General features: G+C 42.6%; 1 protein-coding gene across 1 annotated transcript; it reads left to right on the top strand.

Moving 5' to 3' along the window:
• The first annotated feature begins 296 nt into the window (after nucleotides 1–296).
• LOC106606101 (cytoplasmic dynein 1 light intermediate chain 1) lies at nucleotides 297–14,719 on the top strand. The gene is made up of 13 exons (XM_045719036.1): nucleotides 297–426; nucleotides 602–675; nucleotides 6,852–6,968; nucleotides 7,134–7,364; nucleotides 7,576–7,745; nucleotides 8,001–8,094; nucleotides 8,331–8,466; nucleotides 8,594–8,705; nucleotides 9,163–9,222; nucleotides 9,424–9,468; nucleotides 9,669–9,759; nucleotides 11,593–11,703; nucleotides 13,820–14,719. The coding sequence occupies exons 1-13, from the start codon at nucleotides 338–340 to the stop codon at nucleotides 13,897–13,899; spliced, it is 1,410 nt and encodes a 469-aa protein (XP_045574992.1). The 5' UTR covers nucleotides 297–337; the 3' UTR covers nucleotides 13,900–14,719.
• Nucleotides 14,720–16,054: the final 1,335 nt, after the last annotated feature.

Here is a 16,054-nt window from a genome sequence, read left to right on the forward strand (position 1 = left end):
AAGTTGGAAGACAACTTGAAAGTAAAATGTATATTTTAAAAAATATATCAATGCAACTTTTCCCATTCCGAGCAGACACAGATTGTATGACTGCATCATTTAATAATTTATCATTTTGCACATACCCGTGTTTAAAATGTCTTTTTCACTCTGTGCATGGTGCTGCACAGGTTTGCTGCAAGTTGATTATTTTTAGATCAGTGATTCTGCGTGGCTTCCTTGTTTCAAATTTGAACTTGCCATGACCGCAGCGCTTATAAATGAGGGATCTGGAACGCGCCCTTTATTATGCCAATTCAAACATCCGGGCACTTAATCCATTCAAGGTTGATAGAAGATGGCTTCGACAGTGAGAATTATGTCAACTGCAAACACACTAAATTCTATAGAAAATCAAACCAGCGACGAGGATGGCCAGAATTTATGGTGAATATTGATCCTGAACTGTACAATAATATGGCTTAAGAAAGACTTGGCTCGCCTGTCAGAGCCACTTTGAATGGTTTTAGGGTTTGAAAGATCTGGTTCTAGGGAGTAGCGCATCTGAATGGCAGGGATACGGGTGCTTGGTATTTGTCTGATGTCATTGTCTCTCTTGCAGGTCCTCTATTTTGAGTGAGGTATCGACGCGTTCACGGTCAAAATTGCCGTCAGGGAAAAATGTTCTTATTATGGGTAAGTCTATTTAATTTTCTGCTTTCATTGTGTAATATTGGCACGGGCTGGACCACCTGCTCTCTCCGCTCCTCCAGAGTGTGCGGGATGCTAGACAAGGAGTGCCTCACCACGCGTTCTGTATTCCATTACAATGTCAATAACAGACAGTATTGGACCATTCTTGCGAGGTTTGAGAACCAATTGATTATTAACTGAATTATGGCAGGCTATTGTTGAATGAATGCATTTATAACAGCGCGGCCTATAATTGTCCAACAAAATATGGACAGTGTTTCATAGACGACTGAAAATGGCAATTTCTGCAGAAGGTCAGATCTGATCAGATCACATTGAACGAGTGATTTATATTCAACACCTGCTAGTTTAATCTGTAAAATAAATCCCTCAACAAGCAAATGAGATTACATATATTTATCTGGTCGACTAGTGGTATACAGGGCCTTCAGAAAGTATTCACACCCCTTGACTTTTTCCACATTTTGTTGTTACAGCCTGAATTTAAAATGGATTAAATTGAAATGTGTTGGTCACTGGCCTAAACACAATACCCCATAATGTAACAGTGGAATTATGTTTTTTGAAATGTATCAAAAATGAAAAGCTGAAATGTCTTGAGTCAATAAGTTTTGGTGTAAAAATTTGCTTAACAAGTCACATAATAAGTTGCATGTGTGCAAAGTGTTTAACATGATTTTTGAATCTCTAACCCACACCTACAATTATCCGTCTGTCGAGCAGTGAATTTCAAACAGATTCAAACACAAAGACCATGGAGGTTTTCCTATCCCGAAAGCAGACATTGAATATCCCCTTGAAACATGGTGAAGTTCTTCATTACTGGATGATGTATCAATACACCCAGTCACTACAAAGATACAGGCGTCCTTCCTAACTCAGTGATGGTAAATTCGGCTCTTTTTACTCACTCAGATCTTTGACTCGTTCAGTCAAATGAATGAATCTTTTGACTCATTTTGTTCATTTGAGTCAGTAAGATCCAATTTATGCTTGACCCAAAATATGGTCGGAGGCGCCCAATGGATGGTGTGACTCAAATACGGAAATTCCAGAGGGTGAGCTCGGTACCGCATCGCCGTGCTCCTCTCAGATTTTGTAAATAATGTGGATGGCTCCGCATTGACGTGATTGGTCGACGGTAGGTGAGGGCGATAAATCCTGTGTATACACAAACTCACATCCATAACAACAGCTCTACGGCAAACGATGAACTGAAGACTGTCATTCACAGTAGGGGGCTTATTGGAGCTGTCATTTGTGACTGAGACTTGTAAATGTGTGCTTTTAAACAATGTACATTTTGTTAATTGCTAGGCATACAAATGCCATTATTTCTGGATACATTTGAAACGAGGTCCATCTAGCTGTGGCTGCTACCGGACTAGATTGTGAACGACTCTTGGCGGAATGCATTGCTTGACTGCCGTGAGAGTTCAGTCGTTCACGAACTGCAGCCAACCAAACGATTCGTTCTCAAGTTGGAGTTTGCTGAGCAGAGGCTGTGTATGGTTTGGTTCTACTAAGCTGTGTCCATCTTAACATTAAATCAATTAAATGCAGTCATTCTTGCACCATACGACCAATTATCAGTTCTAGACATGTCTGTCTTCTCTATGCTCATGATGTATTTCCCTGTGCAAATATGACGGACAGTTGGGGCACGTCTCTGGAGCTGCTGAGCCGGAGGAGCGTGTATGAAAGGCGCTGCTTGGTCATTCCGACGTCTGCATTGGCCATGCAGCATTTACGATGACACGGCCTCTGCAGAAGTCAGAGGCCAAGCAGCACAGAGCTGTTGTGAAGGATGTTGTCAAGGAAGTGAGTTTGTGTTTATACAGGACCTCCCACCCTCGCCTATCGTCAAACAATCATGTCAATGCGGAGCTACAGTTGAAGTCGGAAGTTTCCATACACCTTAGCCAAAGACATTTAAACGCAGTTTTTCACAATTCCTGACATTTTAATCCAAGTAAAAATTCCCTGTTTTAGGTCAGTTAGGATCACCACTTTATTTTAAGAATGTGAAATGTGAGAATAATAGTAGAGAGTGATTTATTTCAGCTTTTATCACATTCCCAGTGGGTCAGAAGTTTACATACTCAATTAGTATTTGGTAGCATTGCCTTTTAATTGTTTTTACTTGGGTCAAACGTTTCGGGTAGCCTTCCACAAGCTTCCCACAATAAGTTGGGTGAATTTTGGCCCATTCCTCCTGACAGAGCTGGTGTAACTTAGTCAGGTTTGTAGGCCTCCTTGCTCGCACACGCTTTTTCAGTTCTGCCCACAAATTTTCTATGTGATTGAGGTCAGGGCTTTGTGATGGCCACCCCAATACCTTGACTTTGTTGTCCTTAAGCCAATTTGCCACAACTTTGGAAGTATGCTTGGGGTCATTGTCCATTTGGAAGACTCATTTGTGACCAAGCTTTAACTTCCTGACTGATGTCTTGAGATGTTGCTTCAATATGTCCACATCATTTTCCTTCCTCATGATGTCATCTATTTGGTGAAGTGCACCTGTCTCTCCTGCAGCAAAGCACCCCCACAACATGATGCTGCCACCCCCGTGCTTCACGGTTGGGATGGTGTTCTTCGGCTTGCAAGCCTCCCCCTTTTTCCTCCAAACATAATGATGGTCATTATGGCCAAACAGTTCTATTTTTGTTTCATCAGACCAGAGGACATTTCTCCAAAAAGTACAATCTTTGTCCCCATGTGCAGTTGCAAACCGTAGTCTCGCTTTTTTATGGCGGTTTTGGAGCAGTGGCTTCTTCTTTGCTGAGCGGCCTTTCAGGTTATGTTGATATAGGACTCGTTTTACTATGAATATAGATACTTTTGTACCTGTTTTCTCCAGCATCTTCACAAGATCTTTTGCTGTTGTTCTGGGATTGATTTGCACTTTTCGCACCAAGGTACGTTCATCTCTAGGATACAGAATGCGTCTCCTTCCTGAGCGGTATGACGGCTGCGGGGTTCCATGGTGTTTATACTTGCATACTATTGTTTGTACAGATGAACGGGGTACCTTCAGGCATTTGGAAATTGCTCCCAAGGATGAACCACACTTGTGGAGGTCTACAATTTGTTTTCTGAGGTCTTGGCTGGTTTCTTTTGATTTTCCCATGATGTCAAGCAAAGAGGCACTGAGTTTGAAGGTAGGCCTTGAAATACATCCACAGGTACACCTCCAATTGACTCAAATGATGTCAATTAGCCTATCAGAAGCTTCTAAAGCCATGACATAATTTTCTGGAATTTTCCAAGCTGTTTAAAGGCACAGTCAACTTAGTGTATGTAAACTTCTTACCCACTGGAATTGTGATACAGTGAAATAATCTGTCTGTAAACAATTGTTGGAAAGATTTGGGAGGTGCACAGCGACGCGGTATGGAGCTCAATTTGGTCTCTGTGTGCCTCCGAAGTCTCCGCAATTGTGTCAAACCATCCATACAGCGCCTCCAACCACATTTTGGATCAAGCATGAATTGGCTCTTAAAACCTGTTAGGGACAGACGTTCCCACCAATATCCAATGGTAGAGCGTGGCGCGAAAAACAAATACCTTAAAAATGCTATAACTTAAATTTCTCAACATATGACTATTTTACACTATTTTAAAGACAAGACTCGTTAATCTAACCACATTGTCCGATTTCAAAAAGTCTTTACAGCGAAAGCAAAACATTAGATTATGTCAGAATGCCAAAATAAATCACACAGCCATTTTCAAAGCAAGCATATAGGTCACAAAAACCAAAACCACAGCTAAATGCAGCACTAACCTTTGATCTTCATCAGATGACACTCCTAGGACATTATGTTATACAATACATGCATGTTTTGTTCAATCAAGTTCATATTTATATAAAAAAAACAGCTTTTTACATTAGCATGTGATGTTCAGAACTAGCATACCCACTGCAAACTTCCGGTGAATTTACTAAATTACTCACGATAAATGTTTACAAAAAACATAATTATTTTAAGAATTATAGATACAGAACTCCTTTATGCAATCGCGGCGTCAGATTTTAAAATAGCTTTTCGGCGAAAGCACATTTTGCAATATTCTGAGTAGATAGCTCGGCCATCAGAGGCTAGCTAATTTGACACCCACCAAGTTTGGTGCTCACTAAACTCAGATTTACTATAAGAAAAATTGGATTACCTTTGCTGTTCTTCATCAGAATGCACTCCCAGGACTTCTACTTCAACAACAAATGTTGTTTTGGTTCCAAATAATCCATAGTTATATCCAAATAGCTCTGTTTTGTTCGTGCGTTCATGTCAGTATCCGAAGGGTGACGCGCGGGCGCATTTCGTGACAATTTTTTTCTCGAAATATTCCATTACCGTACTTCGAATTATGTCAAACGCTGTTTAAAATATTTTTTTTCTGCTATTTTTCTCGTAAAATAGCGATAATATTCCAACCGGGCGACGTTCTATTCATTCATAGACTGAAAGAAAAACATGGAGTCGTCTCGTGCATGCGCACTCCACTGTCATTGTTCCCTGCCTGACCACTCACGAAAACTCCTGCTTTTTTTCGCCCAGAGACTGCAGAGACGTCATTCCGCTTTCTGATGCCTTCTGAGAGCCAATGGAAGCCTTAGAAAATGTCACGTTACAGCAGAGATGCTGTATTTTTGATAGAGATGCCCTAGAAGGACAACAAATTGTCAGACAGGGCACTTCCTGTATGGAATCTTCTCAGGTTTTGGCCTGCCATATGAGTTCTGTTATACTCACAGACACCATTCAAACAGTTTTAGAAACTTTAGTGTTTTCTATCCAAATCTACTTATATGCATATTCTAGTTTCTGGGCAGGAGTACTAACCAGATTAAATTGGGTACGTTTTTTTATCCGGCCGTGAAAATCCTGCCCCCTATCCCAAACAGGTTAATCCTGCTGTAGGACTGACTAATTGCGGCCAGCACTAGAAGGTCAAACGAACAACTAGGAGCCAATTTATGCCTTTTTAAATGAACGAGTCACTCAGAAAACATATCATGACTCTCAAGTCAGTAAAAAGAGTTGTTCAAAAATAACAGATTGTTTGCAAACTGCACATCATTAGAAGGAAACCGGTCAGGGATTTCAGCATGAGGCCAATGTTGACTTTAAAACAGTCAACATTGGCATCAACAACATTGAAGTTACTCCATAATACTAACCTAATTGACAGAGTGAAAAAAGGGAGCCTGTACAGAATAACAATATTCCAAAACATGCATTCTGTTTGCAATAATGCACTGTTTGGGGCAAATCCAACACAACACTGAGTACCACTCTTCATATTTTCAAGCATAGCAGTGGCTGCATCATGTTATGGGTATGCTTGTCATTGGCAAGGACTAGGGAGTTTTTTTTATGATAAAGATAAATGTAATAGAGCTAAGCAGTGGCAAAATCCTGGAGGAAAACCTGGTTCAGTCTCCTTTCCAGCAGACACTGGGAGATGGTCACCTTTCAGCAGGACAATAACCTAAAACACAAGGCCAAATATACACTGGAGTTGCTTACCAAGATGACATTGAATGTTCCTGAGTGGCCTAGTTACAGTATTGACTTAAAAACATTTATGGCAAGACTTGAAAATGGCTGTCTAGAAATTATCAACAATCAACTTGACAGAAAAAATAGTTATGTGCAAATGTTGTGCAATCCAGGTGTGAAAGATTCGCTCACTGCTGTAATCGCTGCCAAAGGTGATTCTAACATATATTCAACCCGCTGAGTCAATACATCTAATCAAGAGTTTCATTTATTTATATATATATATATTTTATTTGACAAATGTTAGTATTTTCCACTTTGACATTACAGAATATTTTGTGTAGATCGTTTACAAAAAAATGTCAATTACATCCATTTTAATCCCACTTTGTGACACAAAATATGGAAAAAGGTGAAGGGGTATGAATATTTTCTGAAGGTATTGTATTGGCCCTGCATATAGGCCTAACTGATTTTGTGAGCTATAGCTGCATTGATGCAAAATGATATACTTGTATAGGCCTAGAGCAGTGGCCACAGCAGGCAACTGACCTACAGGCCTAATGTAGCCTACAGTAGTCTATAACAGATTTGAATGATTTTGCTTAGCATGCAGTTTACCTGCAAGTCTGTGTTTCATGTATGCTACAGGTGAGACGGGGGCAGGTAAGACCACTCTCATAGCCAAACTGCAGGGAGTTGAAGAATACATGAAAGGCAGAGGACTGGAGTACCTGTACTTTAACGTTCACGATGATGACATCGATGGTAAGTGTGTCTTTTTGGACATAATGAGAATACAAGATTTGTTTTAGTTTATAATATAACTCTGGCTTCAGTGTATGATGGGTCAGTAGCGATCAATAGGATAGCCTGGTACAATTTCTCCTTTTTGGTGTGATTTGACCCCAAACTGTGTGTGTGTCTGTGCAGATCATGCTATGTGTAACGCATGGATTCTGGACGGTGACCTGTACCACAAAGGCCTCCAGCAGTTTGCTGTGTGTGGGGAGAACCTGGCCGACACTATGGTCCTGCTGGTAGTGGACATGTCCAGGCCGTGGACGGTGCTGGACTCTCTGCAGAAGTGGGCCAGTGTGCTACGAGAACACATCGACAAGCTCAGAGTCAACCCAGAGACACTGAGGGACATGGAACAGAGATGTATGCCTATGAATCTGAGAGAGAGACGTTCTTACTTTATAACATTAAAGACTGAAATAACTACTTCAACAGTATTTCTTTAAAACTTTGATTAGCCATGAGATGTAAACTATAAAGTTAATCGAGATGATGAATTGTTCTGAGTTTGAATTAAAAAGGGCAAAATAGCACTCTAAAACGGAATCTCTTCCACCCTCTCCCCTACCGCTAGTGGTCCGACAGTTCCAGGAGTACACAGAGCCAGGGGGCGACCACAGCGCCTCTCCCAAGAGGAGGAACCCCGTGGCTGGGGAGGCTGAGGAGGAGTGTGTGGTGCTCCCCTTGGGAGAGAACACACTCACACACAACCTGGGCGTGCCTGTTATGGTGGTGTGTACAAAGGTATGGTGGGCAAACCTCTGGCATTAGGGAAATAAATTCAGTTGCCTTGTTAACTCAACTTATCAAAGGATACTTTGTGGCGTTGGTATGGTTACTTTATTCATACATGTGTATAAAGGATGGAAAATCTGTCATTTTGTTTTACACTTTCTCATTTCCTCCGCTTTCAATTTCTTTTTCATTCTTGTCTTGTGTGGCTTACCTTCTCTCTCTCTCAGTATTCTCTTTCCCTCTCTTCACTTCCCTCCTTTGCAGTGTGACACGTTTCTCAGTCTAGAGAAAGAGCATGACTACCGGGAAGAACACTTTGACTTCATCCAGTCTCACATCCGACACTTCTGCTTGCAGTGTATCCTTCTGCCTCACAGACTGATCTAAGAGTTGGCATTCCGCTGGCGTTATTCTTTCAAACTAATATATTTTCATATTTTCTTAGATGTACTAACAATGTGCAGGCACCAGTTTCAGGATTTTCTTTCTTGTGTGAAGTGAGCATGGTTTTTCTTAGCTCGCTAGTAAAGGGGTCTTTAAGATATCGTTGGCCATTCTAGCAATAATACTATCCTTGATGTAGTGGCCTCTCAGATGGTGCAGCGCTGCTATGCACGTCAATGAAGGAAAACAAAAACATAGACCTATTGTATAAATACCTGGTCCATAGATTATACGGGTTTCCCTTTGACCTGCCGGCCCAGGTGGTGGACAAAGACTCAGTATTCATGTAAGTGTGACTCAGTGTTCTCACTAATGAAACATTTAAGCCCTTTTCTCATGTGCTGTTGACAATGACATTAGTTATTTATATATATATATATATATTATGCTTTTTTTGGTTCATTGTCTTCCAGCCCATCAGGATGGGATAATGAAAAAAAGGTTTCCATTTTATATGAAAACTTTCAGTCGTTGAAAAGGGAAGACAAGTTTGAGGAGGTTATCGTCCAGCCTCCTGTTAGAAAGGTAATGTCACTCCCAGATCTTCTCCTTGTTTTTGGCACAGACATTAAGTATTAGAAACAAGTGTAATTGAACAGACCTTTTAACTGAACTACACTCTAGGGGTAGTATCTTGGAGTTGATTGAAATTGTGACTGAATCCAAAATCCTTAGCCCTGATCAGGGTCAGAGGTTACTACTGGCATGCAGGGTTGGTGCTGTGCCTGGGTGGACTGGGGGATTCTGGGTGTTTGCTCTCTCTCCAATCCTCTCCTCTGGACTTTAATGGGCCCCGGGTTGAGTACCATAATCTCAAATAACATCAGATTACCAGGATGAGCCTGCCTGCACTCAGATTACAGTGCCAAGGCCAGGCAAATATGTACTTAATCGGATGTACACTAAACTAACACATTAGGATGACTTGCATGTCATTTTGTGGAGAAAGTGTTTGTTTATCATGTTTAGTTTTTTTGTGCAGTTTGTACATGAAAAGGAACTAGGTGTGGAGGATGACCAAGTGTTTCTCCTAAAGCTTCAGGTAAGTGAGAATGTACACTATATATTTGTACAGCTGGTATGACCCAAACACATTACTTTGATAATATTGCATAATGCTAATCTGACATCAGCTGTGATAAGTTTATTTCTGCCAGTTGCCATATGAATTAGGTTAGTCGTATTAAGGGCTTCAGACTCTATCTGGACTCTCACTGACATGCTCTGTGTTGTCTATTAACAGACCCTGTTGTCTAAGCAGCCCCCAGCGGCAGCAGGCAGACCAGTGGTAAGTGTCTGGGGAAACATGCTACTGTAAAGGACCTAAAGAGTTCATGTAAATCTTCTGATACATGCAATTAATGATCCTCTACTCCTTCTTCCTTTCCTGTCTCTTCTCCTTCTCTCCCCTCCTTTCTCATCCTCTCTCTTCTTCTCTCTACTGTTCCTGTATCATCCCTCCTTCATTCCTCCTCCTTTTCATCTCAGGACACCACAAACAGAGCACCCACTGGCTCTCCTCGGGTGTCAAACCGCTCGGCAACAGCAAACGTGGCCAATGTGATGCCCATGCAACCAGGTACTGAGACCATAGATCCCCGATAACTCATTCTACTAAAATGACAAAGATTAGCTTTGGCACCAGTATTAAGTTTGCACCTACTGTGCATTTGGAAAGTATTCAGACTCTAGAGTTTTTACACATTTTGTTACATTGCAGCCTAATTCTAAAATGGATAAAAAAAAATGTAATCCTAATTCATCTACACACAATACCCCATAATGACTGCAAAAACATGTTTGTAGAAGTTTTTGCCAATGTATATAAATAAAACGGAATTATCACATTTACATAAGTATTCAGATCCTTTACTCAGTACTTTGTTGAAGCACCATTGGCAGCGATTACAGCCTCGAGTCTTCTTGGGTATGACGCTTCAAGCTTGGCACACCTGTATTTGGGGAGTTTCTCCCATTCTTCTCTGCAGATCCTCTCAACCTCTGTCAGGTTGGATGGGGAGCGTTGCTGCACAGCTATTTTTAGGTATCTTCAGAGATGTTCGATAGGGTTCATGTCCGGGCTCTGGCTGGGCCACTCAAGGACATAGTGTCCTTGAGTGGAACCAGAGACTTGTACCAAAACCACTCCTGCATTTGTCTTGGCTGTGTGCTTAGGGTTGTTGTCCTGTTGGAAGGTGAACCTTCGCCCCAGTCTGAGGTCCTGAGCGCTCTGGAGCAGGTTTGCATCAAGGATTTCTCTATACTTTGCTCCGTTCATCTTTCCCTCGATCGTGACTAGTCTCTCCGTCCCTGCTGCTGAAAAACAACCCCACAGCATGATACTCTCAGGATACACCGCCATGCTTCACTGTAGGTATGGTACCAGGATTCTTCCAGATGTGATGCTTGGCATTCAGGCCAAATAATTCAATCTTAGTTTCATCAGACCAGAGAATCTTGTTTCTCATGGTCTGAGAGTTCTTTAGGTGCCTTTTGGAAAACTCCAAGCGGCTGTCATGTGCCTTTTACTGAGGTGTGGCTTTCGTTTGGCCATTCTACCATAAAGGCCTGATTGGTGGAGTGCTGCAGAGATGGTTGTTCTTCTGAAAGGTTCTCCCATTTCCACAGAGGAACTCTGGAGCTCTATCAGTCACCATCGGGTTCTTGGTCACCTCCCTGAACAAGGCCCTTCTCCCGCGATTGCTCAGTTTGGCCTGGCGGCCAGCTCTAGGAAGAGTCTTGGTGGTTCCAAACTTCCGTTTAAGAATGATAGATGCCACTGTGTTCTTGGGGAACTTCAATGCTGTGGAAATGTTTTGGTACCCTTCCCCAGATCTGTGCCTCGACACAATCCTGTCTCGGCGCTCTACAGACAATTCCTTCCACCTCATGACTTGTTTTTTTTTCTCTGACATGCACTGTCAGCTGTGGGACCTTATATAGATGGGTGTGTGCCTTTCCAATCATGTCCAATCAATTAAATTTACCACAGGTGGACTCCAATCAAGTTGTAGAAACTTCTCAAGGATGGTCAATGAAAACAAGATGCACCTGAGCTCAATTTCGAGTCTCATAGCAAAGGGTCTGAATACCTATGTAAATAAGGTATTTCTGTTTTTTATGTTGATTACATTTGTGAAAAATTCTAAAAACCAGTTTTCACTTTGTTATTATGGGATGTTGTGTGTAGATTGAGGATTTTTTTATTCAAGCCTATTTTGAATAAGGCTGTAACGTAACAAAATGTGGAACAGGGGTCTGAATACTTTCTGAATGCGCTGTATATTTTGTACATAGGGAATATACCGTTAGCCTAACTGTTATTTTTTTAAACAATACCTGCCAACCTCGCCTGTGCAAGTTCGCTGAGTAACTGTGATGTTTTGTCTCTTTGTTTTCGCTGTGCCATTAGGCGGGCAGACCAGCGAGGGCGTGCTGGCTAACTTCTTCAACAGTCTGTTGAGCAAGAAGACCGGGGAAGGGGGTGGGGCCAACAACACGCCCAGAACAGTCCGGAAGTCAGGTACTGCTCCACACATGGAAGATCTGTAACTCTTTTGTCATACACCTTCTAGTAAAGTTCTAAGGAGCACAGTGACAGATATTCTTCCCCAAATTTCCACAGAAAGACAGGACTTGAAATATAAAACATCCATTCTGTCATCTCACTGGTTGTTTAGGTGCACTGTGCACGTGTGTGTTCTGTCCCCCTGATCTCTCCTTTATTAGACTCTCTCACTCCTTCCATTGTCTTTACCAGCGGTTCTAAACCTCAGTAACTAAGCTCATGAGGCATTTACAAGTTATATTCTTCAAGAGTTGTTGGTGTAATAGAGAATTTCCATGGGAACCAGAAGGTGAGCAGTCATTGATCAAATCAATCCGATTGAATACAAGTTGCAACAGGGAGACAACCTCCAGCATGGAACATTTCCAACTGGCCTTCTCTAAGCAGGCCCTATGTTCTAATATCACAACACCAGTGTTCTGTGAACACCCGCCGAGAGTCTTGTAGGAAGTCACCGCATCATCTGCTAGTGCTACAGAATCACAGAATACAATAACAATCAGTGTCCTTGTACCTCCAGTCTGGCATCAATCACTATCAACAGATATGAGCACAATCCATAACATTCAGTATCAAGTCTAGTGACCAGCAACCCATACACAATGAGTGTCCCAAATAAAACGTGTGTAAATCATGTGTATTACATGAAGGGAGAACATATAAGTATTGTGGTAATATGAACTTTATTCATCTGAAATATTCCCATTACAAATGGCTACATATCAACACAAGTTCAGAGATGGATGTACCAATCTTACACGGAACAAAATGTATAAAATACAACATGCAACAATTTAAAAGATTTTACAGAGTTACAGTTCATAAAAGGAAATCAGGCAATTGAAATAAACTCATTATCCCCTAATCTATGGATTTCACATAACTGGGGATACAGATATACTTCTGTTGTTCAGATACCTTTTTTTTTTTTTAAGTAGTGGTGTGGATCAGAACCAGTCAGTATCTGGTTTGACCACCATTTGCCTCATGCAACGTGACACATCTCATTCGCATAGAGTTGATCAGGGTGTTGATTGTGGCCTGTGGAATGTTGTCCCACTCCTCTTCAATGGCTGTGCGAACTGGAACACGGTGTTGTACATGTTGATTCAGAGCATCCCAAACATGCTCAATGGGTGACATGTCTGGTGAGTACGCAGGCCAATGTGTCTGTACGTCCAACCAGCCTCACATGTGCAGGTCCTGGGCTGGCGTGGTTACACGTGGGCTGGCGTGGTTACACGTGGGCTGGCGTGGTTACACGTGGGCTGGTGGACATTCCAACTCTTTACATGTTGTGTTTATATTTTTGTTCAGTATAGATTGGCCCCTTTTTTAAAAGTAGTTAATAGTTCTGTCCTAAATTATCCTTTTTTGTTTATGCTGGTTTTCAGTCAACCTTCTTTTAATAATCATGACGTAATCTAGAATTGTCTAATGATGTGGATGGTAGATCAACTGATCATAACTGAGGTCTCAATATGGATTGTATTTTAGAGCCCCTTGCCTGGTGTGTGTGTGTGTGTGTGTGTGTGTGTTAGTGGATGCTGGCCCCGCTGGCCCCGCTAAGGTTGGTGTATCATGTAACTCTCCTGCATGCGTTCATATTCACGGAGCATGCTCACTCTGCCATATTACCATTGACAAAATCCTTATTTTATGTTGTACTTGGTCAATTAGACCGAACGGCCTGTTTCCCTGCCCTCGTGTTGCCTTATTTGAATGCCTGCGCACACTGAGAGCCTGCCTGGCCCAAATGAGTGGCTGGGTGCTCCATCGGCTCCCCAGACGTCAGACAGGTCTGCCACTAACGGACAGCACAGAGCTCACGTCCTCCATATCCTCTCTGGTTGTAGACATGTATCTGGGTCTTCAAGGCCTTAGTAGTTGGTTACAACTCATTTCATTGTTTTCAGAATTTGATGTATAGTTTGTTTCAAATGTGTGTTTTATTTGTCATATTCAAATGCTGCCACAAAGAGAGTACAATTGCAGGCTGATCTTTGTCCCAATACTAGTAATTGGGTGAAAGTGTATTTAACACCTACACCTATTTTGTAAATTCTTCCAGCGTCAAAGGTGGGACTAGACGGTGAGCCAGAGGCATCCTCCCCAACCTCCTCACCCCCAGCCGACATGGAGGAGTCCTGAACCCCCCAACCCCTAACCCTCCCTGCCACCCCACACGCACACACACTCGCTGGGTCCTCTCCCTCTTTAGACCCTCGACTGTCAGATGGATCAGAAGCTGGACTGGAAACAGAACAGAGCGGTCTTGGAGCGGTTGCCGTGAGACCGAGCCTTGCATGCCAACCCGTTGAAACACCACCAAAGCAAAATGACATGGACTTACTGAAAACCATCAATGTATTACATAGAAGATAAGCTCACAGGATATTGGAGGGAAATGGAGTAAGTCTGACTCGTTGTTGCTTTCTTTTAGAGCAACATTAAAATGAGAGGAACCGGATGTCTTGCGTGTGGTCTTGAAGCCACTGTGACAAATGCACATCCTTGATGTCACTCTGAACACTGTGGCTGTCTGCGAGGATGTTTTCAAAGTGGAGGAGATTGATGTTTTCCATTTGTAGAGATGGGTCTTTGGTAGACACCAGTTCCATTGTTACATGATGTCATAATGCACTGGCACACTGATGGATGAAGACTGCTGTACAATCAGGCAGAATGATTGAAATAGTGTTTTAGTGCTTATAATGGTCATAATCAAGGGTTCTGTTAGAACTCAAGAATCCAGAGTCAAGGATGATGCTCTAAAACCAGGGAAATTAATTGGTATTTTCTTTTTACTTGTGTTCATTTGCTTGGTTTGGATTAGGGTAATAGGCAGACCACTGGAGTGTTTATTGGCATAGGGGAATCATCTATCACAATCTTAAAGTAGTCAAGTTGTCATTAACTATTCAACTGTTAAATCTGCCATCATTCAATAAAGCTGTATTACTAATCAGAACTCTGCTTTGTTCTGTTTCTTTATGCCTATGGTACCTCTTGCATGGTGCAATAGCCAATGGTATTGTATGACTTCCACCACTATTATTGAGTCGTATCCTGGTACTGGCCGGGAAGTCTGAAAGACGAAAAGGAGGTCGCGGAACGGGGTGCTAAGAAAATCATCGTCGTTCAGTTTCAAATAGGGAGAAGATCTTGATGAAATCCAGTGGAGGTGGTTGAGCAACACTGGGCTGTGATTGGAGGTTAGGATTGAGTGAGGAAGTAGGAGAGGTTGTGTCTGCTAAAGTTCTTTGTGATGGAAGTTTGGTGTGTTTCAATGTTAAACAGTATGAGCAGGTATGTAAACATGTGGTTGACAGTAGCATGCTGGATCAAACTGGACGGCAGTGGGTGAAGGGAGTTATTGCAGGAGTTCCAGAAAGTGTTAACATGCAAGAAATAAAGGACCACTTGAAGGTAGGCGCTCTTATCGAGGCAAAGCACCTCCAGATGACATGAGATGGAACATGGGATGGAACAAGGTGGATAGCTTGTCAGTGCTACTATTGGTATTGCCAGGGACAGTTAGGGTTGGGTATATGAGTTACTATGTGTGAGCATATGTTCTGACACCGTTGCTGTAACTGTCAAAGGTTTGGGCATGTGGCTGTGGTGTGTAAAGGCAAAAGGAGATGTGCAAGGTGTGGGGGAGGACATACATACTGTATGTGGAGACAGGGTCCAGTTAAAGTGCTATAACTGTGGGGGGGGGGGGCGTATGGGGGTTGTTCAGTGGTGTAAAGACAGGTGTAAGTGTGAGCGTAACATCTCGTATGCAGAAGCAGTGAAGGTAGTTCACGCAGAAACAATTGAGGCACTGAGGAGAGCAGGTATTCCAGGGCAGATTTGGATGCAGGTTGGGCCTGATGTAGAGAGCAGGTATTCCAGGGCAGATTGGGATGCAGGTTGGGCCTGATGTAGAGAGCAGGTATTCCAGGGCAGATTGGGATGCAGGTTGGGCCTGATGTAGAGAGCAGGTATTCCAGGGCAGATTGGGATGCAGGTTGGGCCTGATGTAGAGAGCAGGTATTCCAGGGCAGATTGGGATGCAGGTTGGGCCTGATGTAGAGAGCAGGTATTCCAGGGCAGATTGGGATGCAGGTTGGGCCTGATGTAGAGAGCAGGTATTCCAGGGCAGATTGGGATGCAGGTTGGGCCTGATGTAGAGAGCAGGTATTCCAGGGCAGATTGGGATGCAGGTTGGGCCTGATGTAGAGAGCAGGTATTCCAGGGCAGATTGGGATGCAGGTTGGGCCTGATGTAGAGAGCAGGTATTCCAGGGCAGATTGGGATG

The sequence above is a fragment of the Salmo salar genome, chromosome ssa05 (assembly GCF_905237065.1).
Source record: "Salmo salar chromosome ssa05, Ssal_v3.1, whole genome shotgun sequence".
Lineage (NCBI taxonomy): Eukaryota > Metazoa > Chordata > Actinopteri > Salmoniformes > Salmonidae > Salmo > Salmo salar.